This window comes from Lithobates pipiens, unplaced genomic scaffold (assembly GCF_037356315.1).
Source record: "Lithobates pipiens isolate NorthernLeopardFrog02 unplaced genomic scaffold, aLitPip1_a1.2 Scaffold_22, whole genome shotgun sequence".
Lineage (NCBI taxonomy): Eukaryota > Metazoa > Chordata > Amphibia > Anura > Ranidae > Lithobates > Lithobates pipiens.
This window is the reverse complement of record NW_027507784.1, coordinates 252,421,432-252,448,255: the sequence shown is the minus strand read 5'-3', so window position 1 is coordinate 252,448,255 and position 26,824 is coordinate 252,421,432. Positions and strand designations below refer to the sequence as shown.

Here is a 26,824-nt window from a genome sequence, read left to right as displayed (position 1 = left end):
CCAACACTCTGTCATACCCTGCCAATACTCTGTCATACCCTACCAATACTCTGCAATACCCTGCCAATACTCTGCCATACCCTGCCAATACTCTGAGATACCCTGCCAATACCCTACCAATACTTTCTATGGTAATGGTCACTCTGCATTTCATGGGCACTGGAAAATATTTTAGCACACCATTTGGTTCAGAATATTTTTTTTTTCTTGTTTTCAACCTCTAAAACCTAGGTGCGTCTTATGGTCAGGTGCGCCTTATGGAGCGAAAAATACGGTAATATATTCTCCACAAATGTGGTTTGTATGGGAGGGTTGCAAGAAAGCCACTCCTCAAAAGAGGCCACATGTCATCACAACTGAGCCAAAACGCACCGTGAAGATTTAGAGGCCACATGGAAAAAGGTGTTATGGTCAGATGAGACTAAAAAATTGTCTGTGGAAATCCAACCCAGCTTACCATCCAAATAACACCAGTCGTACAGTACAGAAAGAAAAATGGATGAGGTAAAATACTGTCAAATTCTTGAGGAAAATCTCCTTCCCTCTGCCAGAAAGTTGTCAATGGGAAGAAGGTTTACCTTCTAACACCCTTAAATGACCCATAGCACACAGCAAAAATTACCACGTTTTTTTTTCCTGACATGTTGGTTTTATATCTTTCACTTGGATGTTAGTACAGCTGGATAAAACAAAACCTGTGTTTGTCTTCATTTCAGGCTGAAAAGCAACAAAATGTGATTATTTTAAAGAGGGGTGATTCATTTCTATACCCACTGTAACGGCAGAATCAGGCAGGCAGGTGACAAACATTTTTCTTGGTTCGGCAATGAAGACTCATACATACAGTATATCTCCCCTCTGCTAATTCTACCAATAGCTGACTTATTGGACAATACATTTTCATTCTTGGATAAGATAGCAAAGAGGTGATGCAAGTATTAAATGTGAACCTGAAATTGTAAAGCCGGGTACACACTACTGGTTTTTTTTTTGTGCAACCTGCTGGGTTACTGGGGTAATAACCATGCAAGGCTAGTTCAGCAATCTCCCCATGCGGCCCCCTCTGCCAGAATACCCCAATCAGCGCTCTCTGCTATTGGCTGAGAGCGCTGCTCGGGAGTTGGGCACCTGCTGGTTTTCCAGAATACACATCCGACAGAAGCCAGCCAGACGGCCAGCTTCTGTCAGACAGACTGACATACACGCAGGCCGAATGTCCGCCGTGTTTTTTGAACCGCCCCTTGTCCTGATATTTGTCCCATGTGTATGGGGCTTAAGCGTGATCTTCCTGACTGTATAGTGTGACAGATGTGTGTAAATTGCAAGAACAGCTAATTGCATATCCTTTGTCGCTGTTAACATACTGTATATTTATTTAAATTGTATTTAGCTGTTCGTGTGGATTTTTTTTTAATGTTCTATTTTGTTCCTTGTATTGCAATAATTTTGTTACAATTACATATTTTTCCCTAGGTTTAGAATCTAGAAGACCCAGTTCTCCATTAATTGATATAAAACCAATTGAGTTTGGTGCATTTGGAGCTAAAAAAGAGATTGTACAACCAACAGTACTGAGGAAAATATACACCCCTGAAGACTATTTTAGGAAATTTGAACCTCATTTATATCCCGTTGATTCCAGCAATGATGATGTAGACTCATTAACTGATAATGAAATTTTAACCAAGTATCAATTAGGTATGCTGCATTTTAGTACTCAATATGACCTTCTGCACAATTATCTGACTGTCAGGGTGATTGAGGCCAGAGACTTGCCACCTCCAATATCTTACGATGGCTCTAGACAAGACATGGCTCATTCAAACCCATACGTGAAGATATGTCTATTGCCAGATCAGAAGAACTCTAAGCAAACTGGTGTCAAACGTAAGACCCAGAACCCAGTATACGAGGAACGATATACTTTTGAAATCCCATTTTTAGAAGCCCAAAGAAGAACATTGCTTTTAACTGTGGTGGATTTTGACAAGTTTTCTAGGCACTGTGTTATTGGGAAAGTATCAATGCCACTAAGTGAAGTTGACCTTGTAAAAGGAGGACACTGGTGGAAGGCCATCATACCGAGCTCTCAGGTAGGATTTTTTTTTCTATTTACATATATTTGTATATATTACAAAAAACAAATAGACTGAATGACAGAATGCAATACTTTCAAGATACCTTTATCAGGCCTTTTACATTTATCAAGTAAATTGCACATACATTGGTTCTATACAAATGGTGGGAAATTGAATGTTGTTAAGCTATTTTCTCTCCAGACCGGATGCTTTTTTCTTCATACAGAATAAAGTGAATCATGCACACAGGAGTTAAAGTGGAGTTCCAGGCTTTTTCTGTGCAGCTGGTGACTTTTAGTAAACAGACACTTACCTGTTCCTTGGTCCAGCAATGCGGCCGAATGGAGTGTCGCTCCGCTCCACCGGTGCCTCCATTGCCACTCTGGGCACCTGGCTGTGACAGCTTTTGGCTTCACGGCTGGGCACACATGGAGCATGCACGAGTCGTGCTTTGCTCCCGGAGTGGACAGGCGATCTCCTGGGACCTGTCACGTGTGGGACAGGAAGTCCCCCTCCTAACAAAGCCCCCCACTCCCCCCCCAAAAAAATGACATGCCAAATGTGGCATGTAAGGGGGCGAGGAGTGCTTAAAGTGGAAGTTCCACTTTTGGGTGGAACTTCGCTTTAATTCATCCTGTCACCCAGCAGATGGCAGAACTGAGAAACACACTGAGGTTTGAATGCGTAAAAAATAATGCAAGGAGAAAGGTAAGAAGCCTTTATTGCAGTAGAGACATAGGGGGTTGTTTACTAAAGGAAAATCCACTTTGCACTACAAGTGCACTGCCAGTGCACTTGGCAGTGCAGTCGCTGTAGATCTGAGGGGGACATGCAAGGAAAATAAAAAACAGCATTTTAGCTTGCACATGATTGGATGATAAAATCAGCAGAGCTTCCCCTTATTTCAGATCTTCTCTTTAGATCTACAGCGACAGCACTTACAAGTGCAGTTTCAGTGTTCTTTTAAGTGCACTTGCAGTGCAGAGTGGATTTGCCTTTAGTAAATCAACCCCACAGTATGTTTCTTCTGTAAGAAAAAGAAAAACTTTCCCGCTCAAAATTTTTTGTCTTCAGGTCACAGTTCTGTTTTAATATAAAGGAAAACTTGAAAGAAACATGAACTTATTTTGCAAATGATTGTTTGCAGCTGTATTGCTGACCCTCTGGTACACACTAAAACAAGTACAATCGGCCTACTTGTTCCATGTCATTGACATTGTCAATTCTGCAAGTGATTCTAATTTATCATCGTCTAAAACCACTTGATGTAAAGGGACGCTTTTTGGTTGCTATGGACAATCTCCAGTTTCCAGGCAGAAAGAACAGTATTTATAATATAAAACTGCATGCAGGGCACTGGAGAAACCACTAAGGATGTGAAATAATGTGATACAGTAATGTAATCTGTAGAATTACAGTGTACTGTGTGTATTGTGTGTTTTTAACTTTTTGAATTTGGCACAGTGCTCCATCCCCGTGCGTCGCAACACTCACAGGGAATGGAGCTCACGCTGTGACAGATCGAGCGGAGACACGGCCCGCACACACAGCGGGGAGACATCACAGAATCCAGAGGACAAGGTAAGTAACTTTGCCTGGATCCTGCAATGCAATCCCTGAGTGTGGCTCAGGGTTACTGCTTTTGGTACTGAAAATTCACCCCGAGCCACACTCGGGAATACCACTAAGGAGGTTAAAGTGTATGTCCAGCTGAAACTTTTTTGAAGAGTTAGTTTACCTTTTCAGAAAAAATGAAAAGATGAACTAACACTTTACAGCCTCCCCAACCTGATCCCCACTATACTTATCTCCTTGGGCAATGAGCTGTCAGTGCCCCCGCAGCCTGTGCAGTGGTCCATTGATTTAAAATCCCCACTCTTCTCCCCCTTCTCTCTACAGGGCTTCTGAGACAAATTAGAACCATGCTCTTTGACATCACTAACTGGTCAGAATCACTCTGATACATCCCGGAAGCCTTGCAGAAAGAAGATAAAGAAGAGTCGGGATTTCAAATCTCTGGACTGCTGCACCGGCTACGTGGGCAGTGATTGCTCATCATCCACAGGGGAAAGTACGGCAGGGACTGGGGATGGAGAAGCTGTAGGGGGTTAGTTAACCTTTTCATTTTGTCTGTAAAAGTGAACTTACACTTTAAGTTTTTGATAGAGTAGGGCTAGGGAAAAGACCTGTCAGGGTTTCACTGCTTTTTAGGGCTCTGTAATGCCATGTACACACGATCAGAATTTTGGTCGGAAAAAGCTCTGATGGTTTTCCTGACGGAATTCTGACAGGATATCACTCAAACTGTCTTGCATACACGCGGTCACACCAAAATCTGACCGTCAAGAATGCGACGACGTACAACACGTACGACGGGACTAGAAAAAGGAAGTTCAATACCCAGTAGCCAATAGCTTTCATCTCGTAGTTGAATCTGAGCATGCGTGAATCTTTGCATGTCGGAATTGCATACACACAATCGGAAATTCTAACAGAAAGTTTTTCTGTCGGGAAAATTGAGAACATGCTCTCAAATTTTTGCTGGCGAGAATTCGGCCAGCTAAATTCCAATGGACCATACACACTGTCACATTTTCCGTTGGAAAGGTCTCATCGGTCTTTTGCTGGCCGATTGTATGTATGGGGCATTAGAGAGATTTCTCTCTTCTCTCTGTCCTGTTGACAATTGTTTCACTAGACAGGAAGTGAGGTAAAATCTGCAACATAGACATCAATAGAAATAAAAAGCACACAGGGGTTCTAACCTTTTCCTACTTTGCTAAAGCACTGTCTGTCTGATGGAATGGCTCTAGAAGCAAGTTATGGGAATTTTTTATTTTATAGTGGAAAATCACAACATTGTAATCCTTCTCCGCTGTATCCAAAGCTGAGATTGAACATTGTGGCTGGACATACTGTATATTTGAAGATTTGAAGATTGAAATGATTGTTTAACTATACAATATTGAACAAAAATATCAGATTTTCATGTGATACGGATTAGCATTTAGTGTTCTTGCAGGATTTTATGGATACCATGAATTTATCTTCTGCAGAAAATAAATGACCTTCCTGTTCAGATCTGAGAATGAGAGCAGCAGAGCCTGAAGGCATTAAGTATTATTAAAAAGGACAATTTTCATTAGTCCTTGGCACAGTTTGAGTCACGTATGGCAGCATTAGACACCATATATATTCAAATTCCCCTTTGCACTCAAAAAGAACATAACACTTAGGTAATTTGCTAAATTTGGTGTAAACTAATTTTTTTTTTTTACTAATCAGGTGTAAAAGAATCAGTGGGTTTTTAGAAACAAAAATATAAAAATTTGGTAGTTTTGGTCAAAAGAGTACTAGTAGATACTGAAATAAGCATTGATAGAGCACCACATGTGACACTTAGCCACTTCAGCCCCGGAAGGATTTACCACCTTCCTGACCAGAGCACTTTTTGCAATACGGCACTGCGTCGATTTAACTGATAACTGCACGGCCGTGTGACGTTGCATCCAAACAAAATTGACAACCTTTTTTTCCCACAAATAGAGCTTTCTTTTGGTGGTATTTGATCACCTCTGCACTTTTTATTTTTTGCGCTATAAACAAAAAAAAGAAAACATTTTTTTAAAAAAAGCAATATTTTTAACTTTTTGCTATAATAAATATCCCCAAAAATATATAGGGTATAGATTTATAGAATTTTTATTATTAATTATTTTTTTATTAGTAATGGCGGCGATCTGCAATTTTTATTGTGACTGCGACATTGTGGCAGACACTTTTCAGACACTTTTGACACTATTTTGGGACCATTGTCATTTATACAGCGATCAGTGCTATAAATATGCACTGATTACTGTGTAAATGACACTGACAGGGAAGGGGTTAAAAACTAGGGGGGTCAAGGGGTTAAGTGTGTCCTAGGGAGTGATTCTAACTGTGAGTGGGATTGCCTCACTACAACATGACAGAGATCATTGCTCCCGATGACAGGGAACAGTAGATCTCTGTCATGTTGCTAGACAGAACAGAGAAATGCTTTGGTTACAAAGACATCTCCCTGTTCTACCGTGCCATTACATGATCTCGGACCCCTGGTGGACATCGAGTCCGCGGGACCCGTGGGCACAGTCACGGAGTACGCGGCAGGTGCGCGCGCTCACAATGGCACTATTTAAAGGGGATGTACCTGTACGCCCATTTGCCCAGCCGTGCCATTGTCCCGACGTATATTGTCGTGCGCTGGTCGGCATATGGTTAAAGGAGAAGTCCAGCCAAAGCTTGTTTTTCACTCCTGTGACTCATTTTCAGCGGGCTGAAGTCTGCTCTCTGCTGATGTCACGGATATCAGTCCAGGCACCCCGTCATCACGACAATAAAGTCTCCGAATTAATGCCAATGGTGCCAAAAATGTGTCAGAATTGTCTGATGTGTCCACCATAATGTTGCAGTCACAATAAAAAAAAATCGCTGATCGCTGCCATTACTAGTAAAAAAAAAGATTCATAAAAAGGCCATAAATCTATCCCCTATTTTGTGGACGCTATAACTTTTGCGAAAACCAATCAATAAACTCTTATTGCAATTTTTAATTTTTTTTGCCAAAAATATGTCGAAGAATACGCATTGGCCTAAACTGAGGAAATAAAATGTTTTTTTTAAATATATTTTTGGGGATATTTATTATAGCAAAAAGTAGAAAATAATGCTTTTTTTTTCAAAATGTACACTCTTTTTTTGTTTATAGCGCAAAAAATAAAAACCGTAGAGGTGATAAAATACCACCAAAAGAAAGCTCTATTTTTTTATTTGTGGGGAAAAAAAAGACATCAATTTTGTTTGGGTACAACATTATACGACCGCGCAATTGTCAGTTAAAGTGACGCAGTGCCGAATCTCAAAAAGTGCTCTGGTCAGGAAGGGGGTAAATCCTTCCGGGGCTGAAGTGGTTAAGCTATGCTATATGAATGGGGAGATGTAACAAATACAAAGTAGATGATATCCAAATTTGGCAGCATATGTGGAAATACTCCCCAACGGATCAAACAGTACAATTTAAGTTTTGTGTAGAAAGAAAAGGTAAACTAACACCATACTGGCTCCCCACCCCCTGGGGTCCCCACTGTACTTACTTCTGTAGGTGCTGGGCTATAAGTGCCAACACAGTCAGTGCAGTGGTTTAGGGATTCAAAATCCCCGCTCTTCTCCCTCTTCTCTGTGCAAGACTTCCGGGACAGATCAGTGCGATGCTCTGTTTCAGCGCTGATCAATCAGAATTGCTCTGGTCCATGCTGGAAGAGCTACATGGAGAATGGGGAGAAAAAAGCTGGGATTCCAAATCCCCAGACAACTACATTGGTTGTACGATGTTAGTTCACCTTTTCAATTTTATGAAAAGGTGTACTAACCTTTTAAAGCCAAATTCCAGGCACAGCAACATTTTTTATTCAATCTTTAATACATAAACAATGTCATTCTTTAACTACTTCAGGTGCTTTCTATACCCTGTTGAGAGCTCCTAATGCGTATTGAAGGGATCTGCACTTCCGCCTCCTCATTGAGTTGGAAGGACATCTGTGATGAACACCATTTTTGGTTTTGTGTCCCCACCCCCCTCACTTGGCAATGCCATTCACAAAGCAGAGTGATAATGCTGTATATTAAAGCCTCGTACACACGATCAGATTTTCAGATGGGAATTGTATGATGACAGGCTGTTGGAGGAAAATCCGACCGTTTGTACGCTCCATTGGACAATTGTCAGATTTTCCGCAGACAAATGTTGAATGGCAGGTTTTAAAATTTTCCGCAGACAAATGTCTGTTGTCGGATTTTCCGACCCTGTGTACACAAGTCAATCGGACAAAAGTCCAAAGTACAAACACGCAAGCTATGATTAAGTGCCTTTAACGGTGTGAAACGCGTCAGTATCATCTGGACCCGTGTCTCTAATTGATGTATGGATTAAGCTTTATTCAATAAAGGCATTATTTTGGAGAGCGGCCATCCTTTTTCCATGTTCTGCCATACAAACACGCATGCTCGGAAGCAAGGACGAGCCAAAAGCGGTCGGTCTTGTAAACTAGCGCTCGTAATGGAGAATTAACATTTGTGACGTGGCAAATTATGAAATCTTGAAATGCAGTGCACATTCTCTTCTTCTTTAATGGGATAATAACAAAGATGCTTTGCTGGTGATACTGATGGAGTTATTGCAAACTCATTTTCAAAGGCTTTTTTTTTCTAGTGATATCAAAAATAATATTTTTATGATTTTTTTTGGGCACCATTATCCTGTAGTTTTTAAGATAAAAGATACAACTATGTTGGTGCCCCTTGTCAATTTTATATTGTATTTTTTTAAATGTAACTGCCTACTCCCAAACTGTCATTTGTCAAACCCAACTGAAGTAAAACACATAGCCAAGTATTATTCTCCACAATTTTTTATTGTGCATTAAAAAAAGAAAATAAATACAATTAGACATGCTATCTGCCAATAGATCTTAACCGAAAAGTGCATTCTATGCATCCAAAAATATAGAAAATATAACAAATCAAATCATTATTATTCAACCAGAAAAAAAGCCTCTTCTTAAGATAGGGGATCAATAATGCCAAGAGTTGGTGAAAGCAGGGGTCGATAATTCCGAAAATCATCTGGATTATTCTCCGGGAGCTCCTGCAGCAAAGGCATATGACGTAATTGGTTACAATTAATAAAACAATCAGATTTTGGTCCAAGAACTCCTCATGTTCCTGGACTGGACTTGGGTTAGAGCAATATCTCCAAGGTCAATAATAAATAACACGATATCTCCTCCAATTCCGCAACATGTCTGGTTGACGAACGGCCTTTTATCAACAGTGGAGTTTATGGGCTGTTTTCTAAATGCCATAAAATCACACTCAAAGAGATGTTTTGTGACCACAAAAAAATGCTTAAAAACGGAAAACACAGATAAACGCACATTAATTAGCATTCAGCGTTTTTGTGACGTCGGAGCTTAAAAAAATATATACAGGAAATCCTGTGCATACAGGAAGCAAAATTTGGCCTCCCAGCCACCCCTCTTGAGCAGACTACCTCCTCTCTTGCTGCACACACATCCGGTGAGTCTTGTGCAAAATGGCAAAGCAGATTTCACAGTCACAGCTCATTGCTGCAATGCAAATGCACCCTGCAATTTGGGACTTGTCTGACCCTCGACATGGGTACCGCGTATCCAAAAAGAACAACTGGAATGAGATCTGCTGCAGCCTAACGGATATAGCCATAGGATGAAGAAAGATCGAAGTAAGTGTATATGTGTGCATGAATGTAATGTTTTTATGTGTATGTTGTATATAGTTTCAAAAATGCTTAATAAGTCCCTTTGTTTTGTCAGTTATGGCTTTGCAGACTCGATAGAAGTCACTAGTTGACCGAATAAGGAGAGAAGTAAAAGATATGCTGCTTGCGGAGCGCAGTGGAGCACCTTCAAATATTAGGCACACCCCTTAGCAGAAGAGCTTCTTTTCCTAAGATGCTCCATGGAGTCGAGAGCGTAAGTAATTTTTATCGCATGGAGGGGCCAGTGGGGTGATGTAGTATTAGTACTAAGTATATTTTTATGTAACTTTTTTTGTTAAATATCACACTTTTTTATAAGATTATTTTTTTTAATAATTATATTTATTTTTAAAATAATCAAATATTTAGAAAGAAAATCTTTAAATATTGTTTTTTTACATTTGTTAAAATTTGTGTTTTTAAATTTTGTGGATTTAAAAAAAATAAAAAAATAGAATTTTTAACTAATATTAATACATTATTCCTTTTTTTAATTTAAATGATATTAGGTTTTTTAAATATTCAATAAATATTGTAAACATCTTTTTAACCACTTTCAGACCGGACCAATTTGCTGGTCAAAGACCAGACCACTTTTTGCGATTCGGCACTGCGTTGCTTTAACTGACAATTGCGCGGTCGTGCGACGTGGCTCCCAAACAAAATTGACGTCCTTTTTTTCCCACAAATAGAGCTTTCTTTTGGTGGTATTTGATCACCCCTGCGGTTTTTATTTTTTGCGCTATAAACAAAAATAGAGCGACAATTTTGAAAAAAACACATTATTTTTTACTTTTTGTTATAATAAATATCCCCCAAAAATATATAAAAAAACATTTTTTTCCCTCAATTTAGGCCGATACGTATTCTTCTACATATTTTTGCTAAAAAAAATCGCAATAAGCGATTATTGATTGGTTTGCGCAAAAGTTATAGCGTTTACAAAATAGGGATAGTTTTATAGCATTTTTATTAATAATTTTTTATTATTTTTTTTTTTTACTAGTAATGGCGGCGATCTGCGATTTTTATTGTGACTGCGACATTGTCGGAGACCCATCGGACATTTTTGACACATTTTTGGGACCATTGTCATTTATACAGTAATCACTGCTATATAAATGCAGTGATTCCTGTGTAAATGACACTGGCAGTGAAATGGTTAACCTGTGGGTGGCAGTGTAGGGGTTAAGTGTTCCTAGGGGTGTGTTACTAACTGTGGGGGGGTTGGGCTTTCATTTAGTGTACACTGATCTCTGCTCCAATCACATGGAGCAGAGATCAGCGTCACTAGTTGCTAGGCAGAATGGGAAAATGTTGTTTATACAGCATTTCCTCCATTCGGCCGCTCCGTGAGACGATCGCGGGGATGCCCGCGGCGATCGAGTCTGCGGGTCCCGCGACCGGACTCACGGGGGTCCCGACCAGGGCGGGAGCGCGCCGCCGGCGGCGCGCTCCCGATGGCACGGCGGCAACGAATATTGGACGTACATGTACGCCAATATGCCTGCCCGTGCCATTCTGTCGACGTACATCGTCGTGCGCTGGTCGGGAAGTGGTTAAAAGAGCTTTTTAGAGCTTTGTTTTGTAAGTTTTAAAAAATATTATGTAATTTTTTACTAAAAAATTAACATTGATATTTTTAAAATAACTAAAATGTTGTTTTTAACAGTAGTCACAACATTTCTGTTATCTTTATTAGAACCCCATAAAACTGGAATGCTGAGACAGAGGTAGATGAGGAGGATGATCAGAGGGAAGGAAGTGTTGCACAGGCGACTGTTTCCTGTTTTTCTTAGCACATTGTCCATGCCGTCAAAAGTTGGGAGTATGGATCAGGAAAATGAGCAGATATATTTCTTATTATTATATAATCTATCTATCTATCTATCTATCTATCTATCTATCTATCTATCTATCTATCTATCTATCTATCGCTCCCTTTTGTAAAAATCAATTATCTTTTTTCTTCATAGGAAAATAAATTTCGCAAAGCACGGCCTTCCAGTGGTGGTCGTGGACATGGTAATTGTTGGCAGCGTGATCCAGACAACAACAACCAAACGGAACAACGCATTGTACAGCTGCTTGCTGATTTGAATAAGAGAACCGAAAGGGATGTGTTTATGGATCAGAGTCATCTTTGTGTGACTTTTACCACGTACACACGTAGTCAACTATCCGGCGGACTTAGTCTGACGGACTTTCCGCCGGACTTTCTGAACGAGCTACTTGCCTACACACGGCACTTTTTCAGCGGACTAATACGGCGTACTAAGTCCGCCGGACTATCCGCCGGACTTTTGAAATGAACGGACTCGCCCACACACGCGGAGGAAAGTCTGCTCATTTTGAGCGTGTCTCCAGGTAGCCGGGCCAGCGAAGGAGGCGCCGCTGGCCCCGTCACCTGGTATGGACTTAAAGGGGAACCCCTATGCCGAGAAATCGGCGTGGGGGTCCCCCCTAGGTCCACATCAGACCCTTGCCCGAGCACGCTACCCAGCCGGCCAGGAAAGGGGGTGGGGACGAGCGAGCGCCCCCCTCCTAAGCTGTGCCAGGCCGCGTGCCCTCAATATGGGGGGGGTGCCTTGAGGAAGGGGGGGGCGCACGGCCCCCCCACCCTAAAGCACCTTGTCCCCATGTTGATGAGGACAAGGGCCTCTTCCCGACAACCCTGGCCGTTGGTTGTCGGGGTCTGCGGACGGGGGGCTTATCGGAATCCGGGAGCCCCCTTTAATAAGGGGGCCCCTGGATACCGGCCCCCCACCCTATGTGAATGAGTATGGGGTACACTGTACCCCTACCCATTCACCTGTAAAAAAAAGTAAAAAAAAAACACAACACACAAGGGTTAAAATAGTTTATTGCACAGCTTCAGGGGTCTTCCGTCTTCGGGGGTCTTCTCGCCGGACTCCTCTGCTATCTTCTGCTAGCTCTTTTACTAGGAGGAGGAGCTTTCTTCTTCGCCGCCGCCCTCTTCTTCCGACTTCGGGGGTCTTGTCACCCTCTTTGGTTCTTCTTGCTGGGCCACCGCACCTTCTTCTAGCTCTTTTACAGGCGGTGGCCCGGTCTTCTGTCGCTGCTGTCACTGTCTTCTGTTCTTCTGTTCTCTTCTTCTCTTCAGATGTTGCCTCGTCGATGTCTCTGCTCACAATGGCAGGGACGCGGCGCGCGGCGACTTATATAGGGACATCACCGGATGATGTACCCGCCTATTATGATGTCACAGTCCCAGCAATAGAAGCACGGCTCAGGAGGGGGGGGGGGGGGGGCGCTCGCTCGTCCCCACCCCTTTCCTGGCCGGCCGGGTAGCGTGCTCGGACAAGGGTCTGATGTGGACCTAGGGGGGACCCCACGCCAATTTCTCGGCGTAGGGGTTCCCCTTTAAGTCCATACCAGGTGACGGAGGCCAGCGGGGCCATACCGGGGCCAGCGAAGGAGGCGGTGCTGGCCCCGGCTACCTGGAGACGCGCTCAACATGAGCAGACTTTTCTCCACGCGGGAAAAGTCCGCTCATTTCAAAAGTACAGCGGACTAGCACACACATGGCCGTACTGTCCGCCGAAAAGCGAGTCCGGCGGACAGATTGGAGTGCAAAAATACTTTCTTAGTCTGCCGTACTTTTGGGTAAAAAAAGTCCGCCGGAGGCTACACACGGGCGGATTGTCCGGCGGACTTGAGTTTGCCGGACTTTTCCACCAGATTGTTTGATCGTGTGTATGCGGCATTACTGTCGCAGCCTATTCATGCAGCTTTCGGATCTTGATACTGAATGGGAGAAGCAGTGCATAGAGAACATGTACACATATGTGTTGGCCTGTAGGGTGGAACAAAGGAGTGTAATCCCAACATCACCCATTTTAGTTTCTCCTTTTGGCAACATCTCAAGCACTGCTTCTCCTGTTCAATCAAATAATTCAACCTATTCTGAAATAGTGCCGGGTCCCTCTTCCACTGCTCCTCCTGGGCCACCAGTGTACCACTCCACCTATGTGCCAGGTCCCTCTTCCACTACTCCTACTGGGCCACCAGTGTACAACTCCAACTATGTGCCAGGTCCATCTTCCACTGCCCCTCCTGGGCCACCAGTGTACCACTCCACCAACGTGCCAAGCCTGTCTTCTAGCAGCCCTCACACTGGTCAAGATTCCCCTTCTGCCTACTCATACAATGTGCCAGGTCTCTCCTCCTATGTACAAAATGTGCCTCCTGCAAGCATGCCACCTCAACACCAGGGACATCGATTTGGCACCACTAATCCCTCCAAATCACCACAAGAGGAATAACAGAGTGAATATCCTGTTTATGAACAATTATGATTTTATTTTCATTAAATTTGTGTTTTTTTTTAAAGTTGTCACCCATTTTATTGACCTTGGATAAAAAGTTATTGGCCAGTTGATGGTCAGTTGTTATATTGGCTAACAGTTTCGACCTCTTGAAAAAGTCACACTATATTAAAGAAGTAATTTGTTAAAATTGGAATGTTTGGTTGTATTATTTTCCATTACCAAAAAAAAAGAAAAAGAAAAATAAAGATCTGAGCTTTATTGTAATGTAATGAACTTTATTTAAACTTACTTCACTTTAATGAAATGAAAAAAACTATGCCATTTTTTAAATCCGTGACAACATTGAAACTAAGTACCTAAAAGGTGGATATCAAGAAAAATTAAATGAAATATATTGGTCTTGCCAGGCCAAATTATCAGCAGGGGAAACAAAAAAATTAGCAAACTGATTTTGGATGTTTATAATTCTAGCAGAGCTGCGCAAGTCCCTGAATTGCATCTCATGTCCTGGGTTTGGGGATGCAGGTTCTGTGGAGACTATCTCATTCATAATTAAGATGTTATGCAGCACGCAGCATGCTAGGATGACTTTTATAGCATTCACTACATAAAGCTGAATGGCGGAGAGAAGTTCACGCTACTTTACTGTACATACTCTACAACACGTCTGGCTCGGCTTAGTCTCTGCTGGTAAGTAAGTCCGCTTCCACTATATGGACGCATTAGATGTTCTGCTAAGCCAAAAGCTTCATCGGCTATCATCACCAGCGGAAGACTGGGCTCCATAGTGCCCGGAAGGGGCCTACAAGAAGAAATCCCTAGCCGTCCTTTGTGCAGCCAAAGACCAAGTGCAGACTCCTGGAATATTCGGGCATCACCCTGACTCCCGTAGGCCCCCACATCCACAAATATGAAGCACAGATTTGCATCTGTCAATGCCAAAAGTACAACTGAAAAGTACTTTTTATAATTAAAAATAACATGACCCGAAGTTAGGTGTTTTTTTGACTCAGACATGCTCCTATACAGTTTGGAAACTGTGTCTTTTCCTAAAATTCCTTAGCTACCCGTTCCCACATTTCTTCTGTAGGCTCAGGCATCATATCATTATTTAACTCCTCCCACAGAGCAAGGCAGTCTCCCGGGTTACCCCGTGAGTTTGAATGCTTATGTTCAGTTTCAAGGATTCTAAGATTTTGGACTGCTGATGCAATAGTTGTGAATTGCTTCTTTTTCAAGCGAGAGCCCAATTGGATCAGAGTCCCTCTTAAGACCGACTTCAGAGACTCCCAGTGGCTGAGTAGTGGGGTAGGGTCCGAAGTGTGGCCACCAAGGAAATTAGATATAGTTTCCGTGATATATGTAAACCTTTCTCGGTCTACAAGCAATGCATCATTTAGATGCCAAGTCCATTCTTTTAGTGGGGCCAGGGGGATATTAAAGTGGTTGTAAACCCTTACAAACCACTTTGACCTACAGGTAAGCCTAGATTAAGGCTTACCTGTAGGTCCAAGAAATATCTCCTAAACCTATACGGTTTAGGAGATATTTACCTGAAGACCGCCACCGCTGTCTATAGCGCATGCGCCGTAGACAGTGGCGCGCAGGCGCACTGGGTAAGCCACAGATCGCGGCGATATGCCACGAGTGTCAGCTCCCGTGCGAATGCGCGGGAGTGACGTCATCGCTGCTCCAGCGAATCACAGCGCAGGAGCAGCGAGACCCACGGAGACCCACCAAGAAGATGGACGCTCGGAACTACAGGGGACAGCGGTGACATTGCTGGCTCCTGTGTCAGGTAAGTGACACATAATGGACTACTATGTGATGCATAGTAGTCCATTATGCTTTACCTTTGCAGGGAATCAAAGAGGAAGCAAACCCTCTTTAAATGTCAGGAAAATCTGTGAGTTGTCTGCCCGAAGCCTCTCTGTGCCAGGCTCCGTTCCCTGCGAGCGTCTTGATGCATGGGGGTGGAGCCGGCGACAAATTCAAAAAAGTGAAAAATCATAACACATACAGTACACTGTAATCTTACAGATTGCAATGCTGTATGAAATTTTTTCACATCCCTTTTGTCCCTAGTGCTTTGTCCAGTGCCCTGCATGCAGTTTTATGATATACGCTGTTCTTTCTGCCTGGAAACTGGAGATTGTCCACAGCAACCAAAATTAATTAATTGAACAAGTTAGAAGCTAATTGGATACCATGCACCAGAGTTTGCACTGTCCAGCTTTAGTAAATCAACCCCTATGTCTCTGCTGCCATCAGTTTCTCCTGTGAAAGTGGAAAATGAAAGAAGCAGTGTTAAAGCTGAGGACAGCACTGGAGCCAGGGATCTGGCAGATAGTGTCCTGCCATCATATAGTGTCCGCCCCGTACTGCGCATGCATCAGAAGAAGCTTCGGAAAATCTCAGAAGATGAACGGCGCCTGCGCCGTGAGTGGAGTTGGTAGCCCCACCATCCAAGTGGACATAGGGTTGGGAAAATTAGAGGGCCCCTCGCAGGCTCGCTTCGCTCGCCACGCTTCGCTCACCACGCTTCGGGCTCGGCCTTGCTGCGCTCAGCTCTTTTGTATTCCAACTCTATGTCCACTTGGATAGTGGGGATAGAACCTGGACTCACGGCGCAGGCGCCGTTCATCTTCGGGTATTTTCGGAATCTGTGTGCGCTGTGTACTGCGCATGCGCAGTACACAGCAGACACTATCCGATGGGGGACAGTATATGATAGGACACCGGGACATAGAGCCAGTTAAGTGTTTAGAAGGTGGGGCAGTAGGACAGATAGTGGGGTGTTTCTTACCCTAATGCAGAGCATGCATTAAAGTAAAAATTTTTTTTAGCATAGTACACACAGGCCAAATGTCAGATTCGGAATGTCGTTCGGTTCAATAGAAACCAGCCAACATTTGGCCCGTGTGTACTGCAGTCAGTCCGACAGAAGGCATCGAAGGGGCATGACTGAAAAAGGTCTGCCGATCAGCTGAAAAGAAAGAGTGTTCTTGTGAGGGGGCGGTGCCCCTGTCAGAACACAATAGAACAGCAGGTGAGATCACTGTTCGTTTTTTTTCAATCAGCCCTGCTGGTTTGAACGAAAAAAAAAAGAAAGAAAACTACCGGTGTGTACTAGGCTTTCAACATTAGAACCACTTTAAGGGTCTATTAATGGCTCATGAAGGTGTTCAGACTTGTTAATCATTCTGGTAGTAGCTAAAATTGCCAGAAATCCAGTCCAGATATATACTACCTGCATGCTTACCCCACAAGTAGGTTTACAATGAAAGGATCCAATAATAAGCACATTTAAAATATATATATATTAATGAATATGTGTGCATAGAAGTGTCTTGGATTATGATCTGCAATCACTGAAAGCACATTAAACTGATGTTAACCATACCTAAGTTAGTACTGAGGCTTTTTTATTTTTTTATTTTTTTATGAATATGATTCCTTATGCATATTTGGAGAAGCAGATATTTCCGCTGGCAGATTAATTCCAGGCAAATCATTTTGAACATTGTGTTCTGCACGGATGCTGTTTTGCTGCTTGCTGTGTCGCTCTGGCTGCAGTGACAGATGTTTCAGCCATGGCTATCATGATGAAGCAGTTCTGCCCGCTATAAAGGACTCGTACAGATCTGACCAGTGCAGTAACCAGGGTAACTAATGTTCAATTAACGTTCTCCTTACAGACAGCTGTTTTTCCACAATTATGCTTGGTTATTAACCCAGCTAAACACTACAGCCTTTGTCACTAATTCTTAATGGTATGCAGAGTTTCACATATCCATTCGTATTAGTCTTCTCTTTTAAAGACACATTTTACTGTCATTCACTGTACATTTTAATGTGATCCTTACATAGTTACAGTTATAGTTATAGTTAGTCTGGTTGAAAATGTCCATCTAGTTTAACCAATTAAAAGGGGAAAAAAAATCATACAATCCCATATACACAATCCTATACCCACAGTTGATCTAAAGGAAGGCAAAAAACCCCAGCAAAGCATAACCAATTTACTCCAGCAAGGGAAAAAAATCCTTCCTGATCAAATGAGAGGCAATCGGCTATTCCCTGGATCAAGTTTACCTATAAACAGGGCTTTTTTTCACAGAGAATAGGTGCAGGAACTCCCCCCTTATGAGCCCCCCTTCATCTCTGCCCCCCTAGCCACCCCCTAGCACTGTCTCTTGGCTCCACCAGCTACCCACCTCCCAGTACTGCTCGTTTTAGAGAGTACAGAACCAAGTATAATTTTGTGCCACTAAATTGTATGGAATTTGATAGACCCCACCCAAGCAGCTACAGACCCCACCACAGCAACAATAGATTCCCCCCCATACACACGACAGACCTCCTCCCAGCAACAACGGACCCCCCGCAACAAAATACCACCCCAGCAACAATAGCTCCCCACAAAAAATTGATCCCCAGTGACAATAGATCCCCAGTGACAATAGTTCCCCCAGCAGTCATCATAAATTGACCCTCCAGCACACCTTGCCATAGAATATATTCAGTGCTGGAGGTGCCGGAACTGTGTTCCCGCTGAAAAAAAGCCCTGCCTATAAATGTTAGTATCCAGTTATATTATGTACATTCTGGATACAATCCAGGCCTTTTTTAAAGCAATCTACTGAGCTGGCCAGAAGCAGCTATTGAGGGTGTCTATTCTACATTTTGACTAAATTTGACTTCGGTGTCAGTCTGACTAAACTGTAAGATGTTCAGCCTGGCCACAAGGGGCACTGTCTCTGATGGCAGGTGTGGAGCTATGGTCTGGTTAGGCACTTGAATTATTCCTTATCTGAGTCAGGTCAGTGGGAGTGGCCCTCCTGCTGTGCTCTCTGGGAGAGGGTATTTAAGACACGGATGTCACGTGGTTCCGGTCCAGTATGCTGTGCTGAGTATATAGTCCTGGTCCTCCTGACCAGCCCCTGGGAAGGCTGCGGACCGGGGTGCAGTTCCACCTGACTTTGATGCCTCTGGGCTGGCTAGCCCAAGGCAAAGGAACTAAGGAAGGATTCCAAGGTGGATTGGTGCTGTCTCCGGTCCGGGAGAGACCCAGTGTATTTGGAGCATTCCAGGGGAGGACTCTTTAGAAGAACACTACGCAGGGTTGGTTTTCTTAACAAGAGTCTGGAAGGGCTGAAGTAACCGAAAGATTTCGGTCTTGGGGATATCGCCAAGTGGGCTGAAAGATCCAGGTATCCTACAAGTGTTCTACAGCTTAGTTTCCCTACGTGTTCTGCAACAGCATCGGAGATAAAGACTTTGTTTCGGAGTAAGCACCTTGTTGGCTGCTAGGCCTTGTGAGGGAGGGACTGTCCAACCTGAGTGTTCATCCAGCTGCGAACGGCTATTCTCTGGATGCAGTCAAAGTAAGCAAGTTATTTAACGTTTATAGACTTTGACATTGAAAGTACCTGAACTTTCCTTTCCAACCCTCTGATCCCAAGTTAAAAGACTGTTCAATGGTTGACGTTTGCAAATAAAATCCATTCAACTGGATCTATTGTCAGTCTCAAGTTACTGGGCCATCTACCACGGGACATCCCCTAGACGTGTCACAAGGAGAACGAAAGGTAACGGTAAGCCCAAAAATAACCAGCAGCTCCTTGGTGGTTAGTGCTACACTGTGAATAGGGATGAGCTTCGAGTTCAAGTCGAACTCATGTTCTACTCGAACATTGCCTGTTCGCCTGTTCAGCGAACAGTGAACAATTTGGGCTGTTCGCAGCAAATTCGAAAAGCCGGAACACCCTATACAAGTCTATGGGAGAAATCTAAAGTGCTCATTTTAAAGGGTAATATGCAGGTTACTGTCCTAAAAAGTGTTTTGGGACCCGGGTCCTGCCCCAGGGGACATGGATCAATGCAAAAAAAAGTTTTAAAAACGGCCGTTTTTTCAGGAGCAGTGATTTTAATAATGATTAAAGTGAAACAATAAAAGTGTAATATTCCTTTAAATTTCGTAGCTGGGGGGTATCTATAGTATGCCTGTGAAGGGGCGCATGTTTCTGGTGCTTAGAACTGTCGCTGCACAAAGTGTCATTTGTGCAGGAAAAAAAGTCTTTTAAAATCACTTGCGGCTAAATTGTCGGGTCTCCGTAATACAGAGAACCCTCAATGAGTGTTCTCTGTATTAGCCGACAATTCATTCATTCATTGATTTAAAAAAAAAAAAAAAAAAAAGCGTGGGGGTTCCCCTAAATTCAATCAAAAGGCCCTTCAGGTCTGACATGGATATTAAGGGGAACCCCGTGTCAAATTAAAAAAAAAAATTGACGTGGGGGTCCCCCCAAATATCCATACCAGACCCTTCAGGTCTGATATGGATATTAAGGGGAACCCCGCATCAAATTTAAAAAAAAATTGACGTGGGGGTCCCCCTAAATATCCATACCAGACCCTTTATCCGAGCACGCAACCTGGCAGGCCGCAGGAAAAGAGGGGGGGACGAGAGAGCGGCCCCCCCTCCCTCCTGAACCGTACCAGGCCACATACCCTCAACATTGGGAGGATGCTTTGGGGGTCTGTGACCTCTCAAAGCACCTTGTCCCCATGTTGATAAGGACAAGGGCCTCATCCTCACAACCCTGGCTGTTGGTTGTGAGGGTCTGCGGGCGGGGGGCTTATCAGAATCTGGAAGCCCCCTTTAACAAGGGGACCCCCAGATCCCGGCCCCCCCCCTGTTTGAAATGGTAAGGGGGTACAAAAGTACCCCTACCATTTCACAAAGAAAGTGTCAAAATGGTTAAATAAGACAAACACACTTTTGAAAAATTCCTTTATTAAAAAAAAAAAAAAAAAAAAAAAAAATTCCAGCGGTGCTAATCCACTCTTGCTATCCAGCGACGGGTCTCCGGGGTCCAGCGATGGATGATCATATCCAGCGACGGGGGATCTCTCAGTCCAGCGCTGTCCATACCTCCTTCTTCTGTCTCCACTGCGGAGACACTGCAGAGAGCCGAGCGCTGACATTTCTTATATTGGGAGGGCGGGGCCACCCGTCACCTGACCCCGCCCCTCTGACGCAGGAGAGGGAAGCCAGGGGTTCCCCAGTGACGTGTGGGTGACCCCGCCCCCTCTGATGTAACGGAAACCTGCGTTACATCAGAGGGGGCGGGGTCACCCACACGTCACTGGGGAACCCCTGGCTTCCCTCTCCTGCGTCAGAGGGGCGGGGTCAGGTGACGGGTGGCCCCGCCCTCCCAATATAAGAAATGTCAGCGCTCGGCTCTCTGCAGTGTCTCCGCAGTGGAGACAGAAGAAGGAGGTATGGACAGCGCTGGACTGAGAGATCCCCCGTCGCTGGATATGATCATCCATCGCTGGACCCCGGAGACCCGTCGCTGGATAGCAAGAGTGGATTAGCACCGCTGGAATTTTTTTATTTTTTTTTATTTTTAATAAAGGAATTTTTCAAAAGTGTGTTTGTCTTATTTAACCATTTTGACACTTTCTTTGTGAAATGGTAGGGGTACTTTTGTACCCCCTTACCATTTCAAACAGGGGGGGGGGGCGGGATCTGGGGGTCCCCTTGTTAAAGGGGGCTTCCAGATTCTGATAAGCCCCCCGCCCGCAGACCCTCACAACCAACGGCCAGGGTTGTGAGGATGAGGCCCTTGTCCTTATCAACATGGGGACAAGGTGCTTTGAGGGGTCACAGACCCCCAAAGCATCCTCCCAATGTTGAGGGTATGTGGCCTGGTACGGTTCAGGAGGGAGGCGGGGCCACTCTCTCGTCCCCCTCTCTTTTCCTGCGGCCTGCCAGGTTGCGTGCTCGGATAAAGGGTCTGGTATGGATATTTAGGGGGACCCCCACGTCAATTTTTTTTAAAAATTTGATGCGGGGTTCCCCTTAATATCCATATCAGACCTGAAGGGTCTGGTATGGATATTTGGGGGGACCCCCACGTCAATTTTTTTTTTAAATTTGACACGGGGTTCCCCTTAATATCCATGTCAGACCTGAAGGGCCTTTTGATTGAATTTAGGGGAACCCCCACGCTTTTTTTTTTTTTTTTTTTTTTTTAATCAATGAATGAATGAATTGTCGGCTAATACAGAGAACACTCATTGAGTGTTCTCTGTATTACGGAGACCCGACAATTTAGCCGCAAGTGATTTTAAAAGACTTTTTTTCCTGCACAAATGACACTTTGTGCAGCGACAGTTCTAAGCACCAGAAACATGCGCCCCTTCACAGGCATACTATAGATACCCCCCAGCTACGAAATTTAAAGGAATATTACACTTTTATTGTTTCACTTTAATCATTATTAAAATCACCGCTCCTGAAAAAACGGCCGTTTTTAAAACTTTTTTTTGCATTGATCCATGTCCCCTGGGGCAGGACCCGGGTCCCCAAACACTTTTTAGGACAGTAACTTTCATATTACCCTTTAAAATGAGCACTTTAGATTGTGAACGTTCGAGTCCCATAGACTTTAATAGGGTTCTAAAGTTCACACGAAGTTTAGGTCTGTTCGCAGGTTCTGGTGCGAACCGAACAGGGGGGTGTTCGGCTCATCCCTAACTGTGAACAATAAAAACAGCCCTTAGTGCATGGAAGCTCATTCATGTTGAATTTTTTATGGACATTTAAATTTGGGTTGCAGCAAAACTTTGAATGAATGAATGAATGAATGAAATACTTGTATAGCGCACAATGCGAACTGAATCGCCTCTAGTGTTTGTGCCTTTTTACTTATGTTTTTTCTTATTGTGAAGCAGCCTTTCCTTATTTCTATATTAAATCTCTTTCCCCCAAGATGTACAGAGTGTCCCCTTGTCCTCTGTGATGATCTTAAAGTGAATAACAACACCAAATTCACTTTTTTGACCACTTACCGCATTTATCGGCGTATAACACGCACCTTTTTCCCCTGATTTTTATCATGACTGCGACATTATTGCAGACATATTGGACACTTTTGGTGCTATTTTGGGACCATTCACATTTATACTGCGATCAGTGTGATTAAAAATGCACTAATTACTGTGTAAATGTGATTGGCAGTGAAGGGGTTAACTAGGAAGGGGTGCTGCAGGGGTTAAGTGTGTTCTAGGGAGCGATTCTAACTGGGGGGGTGGGCTATATGTGATATGACACTGATCACCGCTTCCGATTACAGGGAGCTATGATCAGTGTCAGTGTCACTAGGCAGAATGGGGAAATGCTTGTTTACATCAGATCACATACAATAATGATTTCATGAGGTGGAACCAACCTGCCACAGTAAAACTAAGGTGGCTGGTCTTACTACTGCCCTAGGGAACATTTAACAATGCAAAAAAAAAAGTTTTTAAAATTACTGTTTTTTTTAGGAGCAGTGATCTTAATAATGCTTAAAGTGAAACAATAAAAATGAAATATTCTTTTAAATCTCATGCCTGGGGTGTCTCCTTAGTCTGCCTGTAAAGTGGAGCATCTGTGTGATGTGTAAAACAGTGCCACAGCAAAATGACATTTCTAAAGGAAACAATGTAATTTAAACTTGCTTGTGTTATAGAATACCATTGAATAAAATATTGGTACTGTATCAAAAGGATTGTCTTCTGACTGTGATGTAATGCTGATTTGTTTGTTTAACCACTTCAATACCGGGCCATAGTCAAATGACGCCCATAGATGGGATCTCCCATCCTGGGTGGGCGTCATATGACGTCCTCGGTATTTTGGCACTCCTGCTGGCCCCCAGGGGCCCGCAGCGCGGTGATCGTGGATGAGGGGTGTCCCTTGGACACAGCCCATCCTAGATCTGTGTGATTGGCATCCCAATCCACCCCGATACACGTGATAGGCCGTGTCCAATCACAGCCGTTCACATGTACTGTGTACGTTCACAGCGCTCGTGCACGTGCCTAGGGCGCATGCAGAGCGGCGATTGGGGTTGTGGCTTGACATCCTGACACAGCCCAACCCCGATCGCAGTAAAGAGCCAATGAAATTGTCTCTTTACCACGTGACCGGCTGTGTCCAATCACAGCCGGTCACAGAATGTAAACAAACCACGGTAACGAGATGTTACCAGGTTCTCCTCTTCACAAAGTTGTTACCGGGTTCTTCTCCTCAAAAAGAAAAATCTTTTTTCACTTATGTTGCAAAAATAAAAAACCCAGTGGTGATTAAATACCACCAAAAAAAAAAGCTCTATTTGTATGAAAAAAATGATAACAATTTTGTTTGGGTACAGTGTTGCATGACTGAGTAATTGGCATTCAAAGTGTGAGAGCGCTGAAAGCTAAAAATTGGTCTGGGAAGGAAGGGTGTATAAATGCCCTATATTGAAGTGATTAATAAAAGCGTTTCTGTTAAATGTGCTCGTGGCTGTACTGTATTGCTGGCTCCCGGCAATATAGATAACAAATCAAGGAAAAAATTAGCGTCGCTAACCCCCCCCCCCCACTCCATATAAGGGCCCTTCGGGTCTGGTATGGATTTTTCCACGCCAAAATGAAAAAAGAAAAATTGGGGTGGGGTGGGTTCTCCCCAAAATCCATACCAGACCCTTATCCAGAATCTGGAATGATCTCGCCCCCCCATGCGAATGGGTATCGGGTACATTGTACCCCTACCCATTCGCCAGAAAAGTGTCAAAAAGTAAAAACCACAATGGAAAGTTTTTTGTCAATTCCTTTATTAAAAAAGAAAAAAAAGTGTCCTGCGATGTACATCCATCTTCAATCATGCCGCCCGACGGACCCAAAAAATAGAAAAAACAAAATAAGTGCCTCCTCATCAGTGCCACCTAATCAGTGCCCATAAGTGCCACCTAATCAGTGCCCATAAGTGCCCCTTCATCAGTGCTCATCATTGCAGCCTATTAGTGTACATCAGTGAAGTAGAAAAATTACTTATTTTCTGTTATGTATTAGTGTGTTTTACTGCTCTCCATCCAGTAGGGGGAAGCATTGTAAAAATGGTCATATGCTGTGTATATTTTTGATAGAGCTATGTATTTCTTTAGTATCTATGGTTCCTGTATTGCTGTGTGTGATTAAGTAAAGAAGTCCTCTGAATGCTTGTCCTTGTCTATGCTTTAAAGTCATTTTAAATACACAAAACTGGCGATGAGGATGGGATTTCAGTGAATGGACACTGCAGAAAACACATGAAATCAGCTTGAGTGAAGAATCGGAACTTGTGTTTTAGAGATTTTCCTAGAAGCTAATAAGGTGGCCGATGCTGTGCAGGAAAAAGAGTTGTGTTACTGAGTGTTATTGGATCTAAGACTTTTCATAGTTTCATAGTTTCATAGTTAGTAAGGTTGAATAAAGACACCAGTCCATCCAGTTCAACCTGAGTGAGTGTCTACAATCACCCCTGCACACTCACATCGGTCCCTACCCTCAAAGAGCCTACAATCCAAGGTCCCTAATTAATATACTAGGGCCAATTTTAGACAGAAGCCAATTAACCTACCTGCATGTCTTTGGATTGTGGGAGGAAACCGGAGCACCCGGAGGAAACCCACGCAGGCACAGGGAGAACATGCAAACTCCAGGCAGGTAGTGTCGTGGTTGGGATTTGAACCAGTGACCCTCCTTACTGCTAGGTGAGAGTGCTAACCACTACACCACTGTGCCGCCCTTGATATTATCCGCTCACTGATATCTCGTGCTAAACCAAAAGCCTGCCCATATGAGGAAATACTGGCACTGTTAAAAAATAATTTTTCACCCACAGCATCTGAAACAGTGAGGCGTTTCCATTTCAACAGACAACACCAACAACCGGGCTAGAGCATTGCATTATATATTGCAGAATTGCGCAAGCTATCCGAAAATTGCAATTTTGGTGCCAGTTTAAAATCCTTGCTAAGGGACAGGCTAGTGTGTGGAGTACAAGATGAAGACTTCTAGCCAAAAAGAACTTAACTTTTATAACTGCACAAAGAGGAAGCACTTGCATATAAGGCTGCATACCTTCATTCAATCTTCCTCTAGCAAAGTTAATTCACCGGATATAAATCAAGTGGCAAAGGTAAATGCTAAATCAAAGGACTTTCCACCACACACTGATGTCACAGTTCCATGTACAGGGAAGTGTTACAGCTGTGCGGGAAACACAGGCGTAATACATGTCATTTTAGAAATGCAGTTTGTCACATGTGCAAACGTAGAGGTCACATACAGTCTGTCAGACTAAGGATCAGTCTACAAATGTGAATACAATACCAACGGCAGCAGACTCCATTAATGCGCCAATTGTTGTTTTGAATGATAAAACCTCTACAGGTGTTTATACAAATGACTATGTGTATAAAGATTGTGTTACAAGATGTTCCATGCAAAATGCAAGTAATTTCAGGGTGTGCATATTCCTTGATTTCAGAAGAAATGTTTACCACAATATGGCTTCATAATGCTCCTTCAATAGCACCCTGTGATATCCAGTTGGTAGACTACAACAAACAAGTTGTGGAAGTTGAAGGTGCTTGCTTTGTCCCAGTGAAATATGGAAATTTCAGAGGATGCTTACGCTTAATAATTACTAAGGGACAAAGAGCAACTTTGCTGGGTAGAGAGTGGTTTGAGCCCCTTGGAATTTCATTATCGAGAGTTCATAGCGTATCTCCAGTGCACTTGTAAACTATGATTTACAAAAACCACTCACTCTTACCTGTGATGCTTCTCTATATGGCATTGGAGCTGTTTTGAGTCATGTTTTAGAAACTGCTGTTGAGGCTTCTATTGTATTCTCTTCAAGGACCTTGTCTACAACAGAGAGGAATTATGCTCAAATTGACAAGGAGGCTTTAGCTATTGTGTCCGGGGTAAAAAAGTGTCATGGCTATTTGTATGGGCGGAGGTTTACCGTTGTAACAGACCATAAGCCTTTGCTGGGTCTGCTCACCAGAAGCACTCCCACTCCTCAAATTCTTTCCCCACGAATGCTCAGATGGTTACTCATGCTGAATGCCTATGACTGTGATTTTGAATATCGCCCTGGTAAGAATATCACTTATGCTAATGGATTGAGTCGGTTGCCTTTGTTTTCTCCTGATTTCCTTGTCCCTCCTGTGCCTGAGGTTCTCATGTTCGAATCCATTCCAACCCCTCCGTTAAATGCTAAGGACATTGCTGGTATGACTTCTAAAAATCCT

General features: G+C 43.3%; 1 protein-coding gene across 3 annotated transcripts in view; it reads left to right on the top strand.

The window, feature by feature from the left end:
* Nucleotides 1-26,824, top strand: part of SYT17 (synaptotagmin 17) — a 310,050-nt gene that overhangs the window by 79,119 nt on the left and 204,107 nt on the right. For all 3 annotated transcript variants that reach the window (XM_077448940.1, XM_077448941.1, XM_077448942.1), the window contains exon 5: nt 1,474-2,093. In XM_077448940.1, the coding sequence (XP_077305066.1) occupies nt 1,474-2,093 (620 nt within the window). The remainder of the gene's footprint in view (nt 1-1,473; nt 2,094-26,824) is intronic.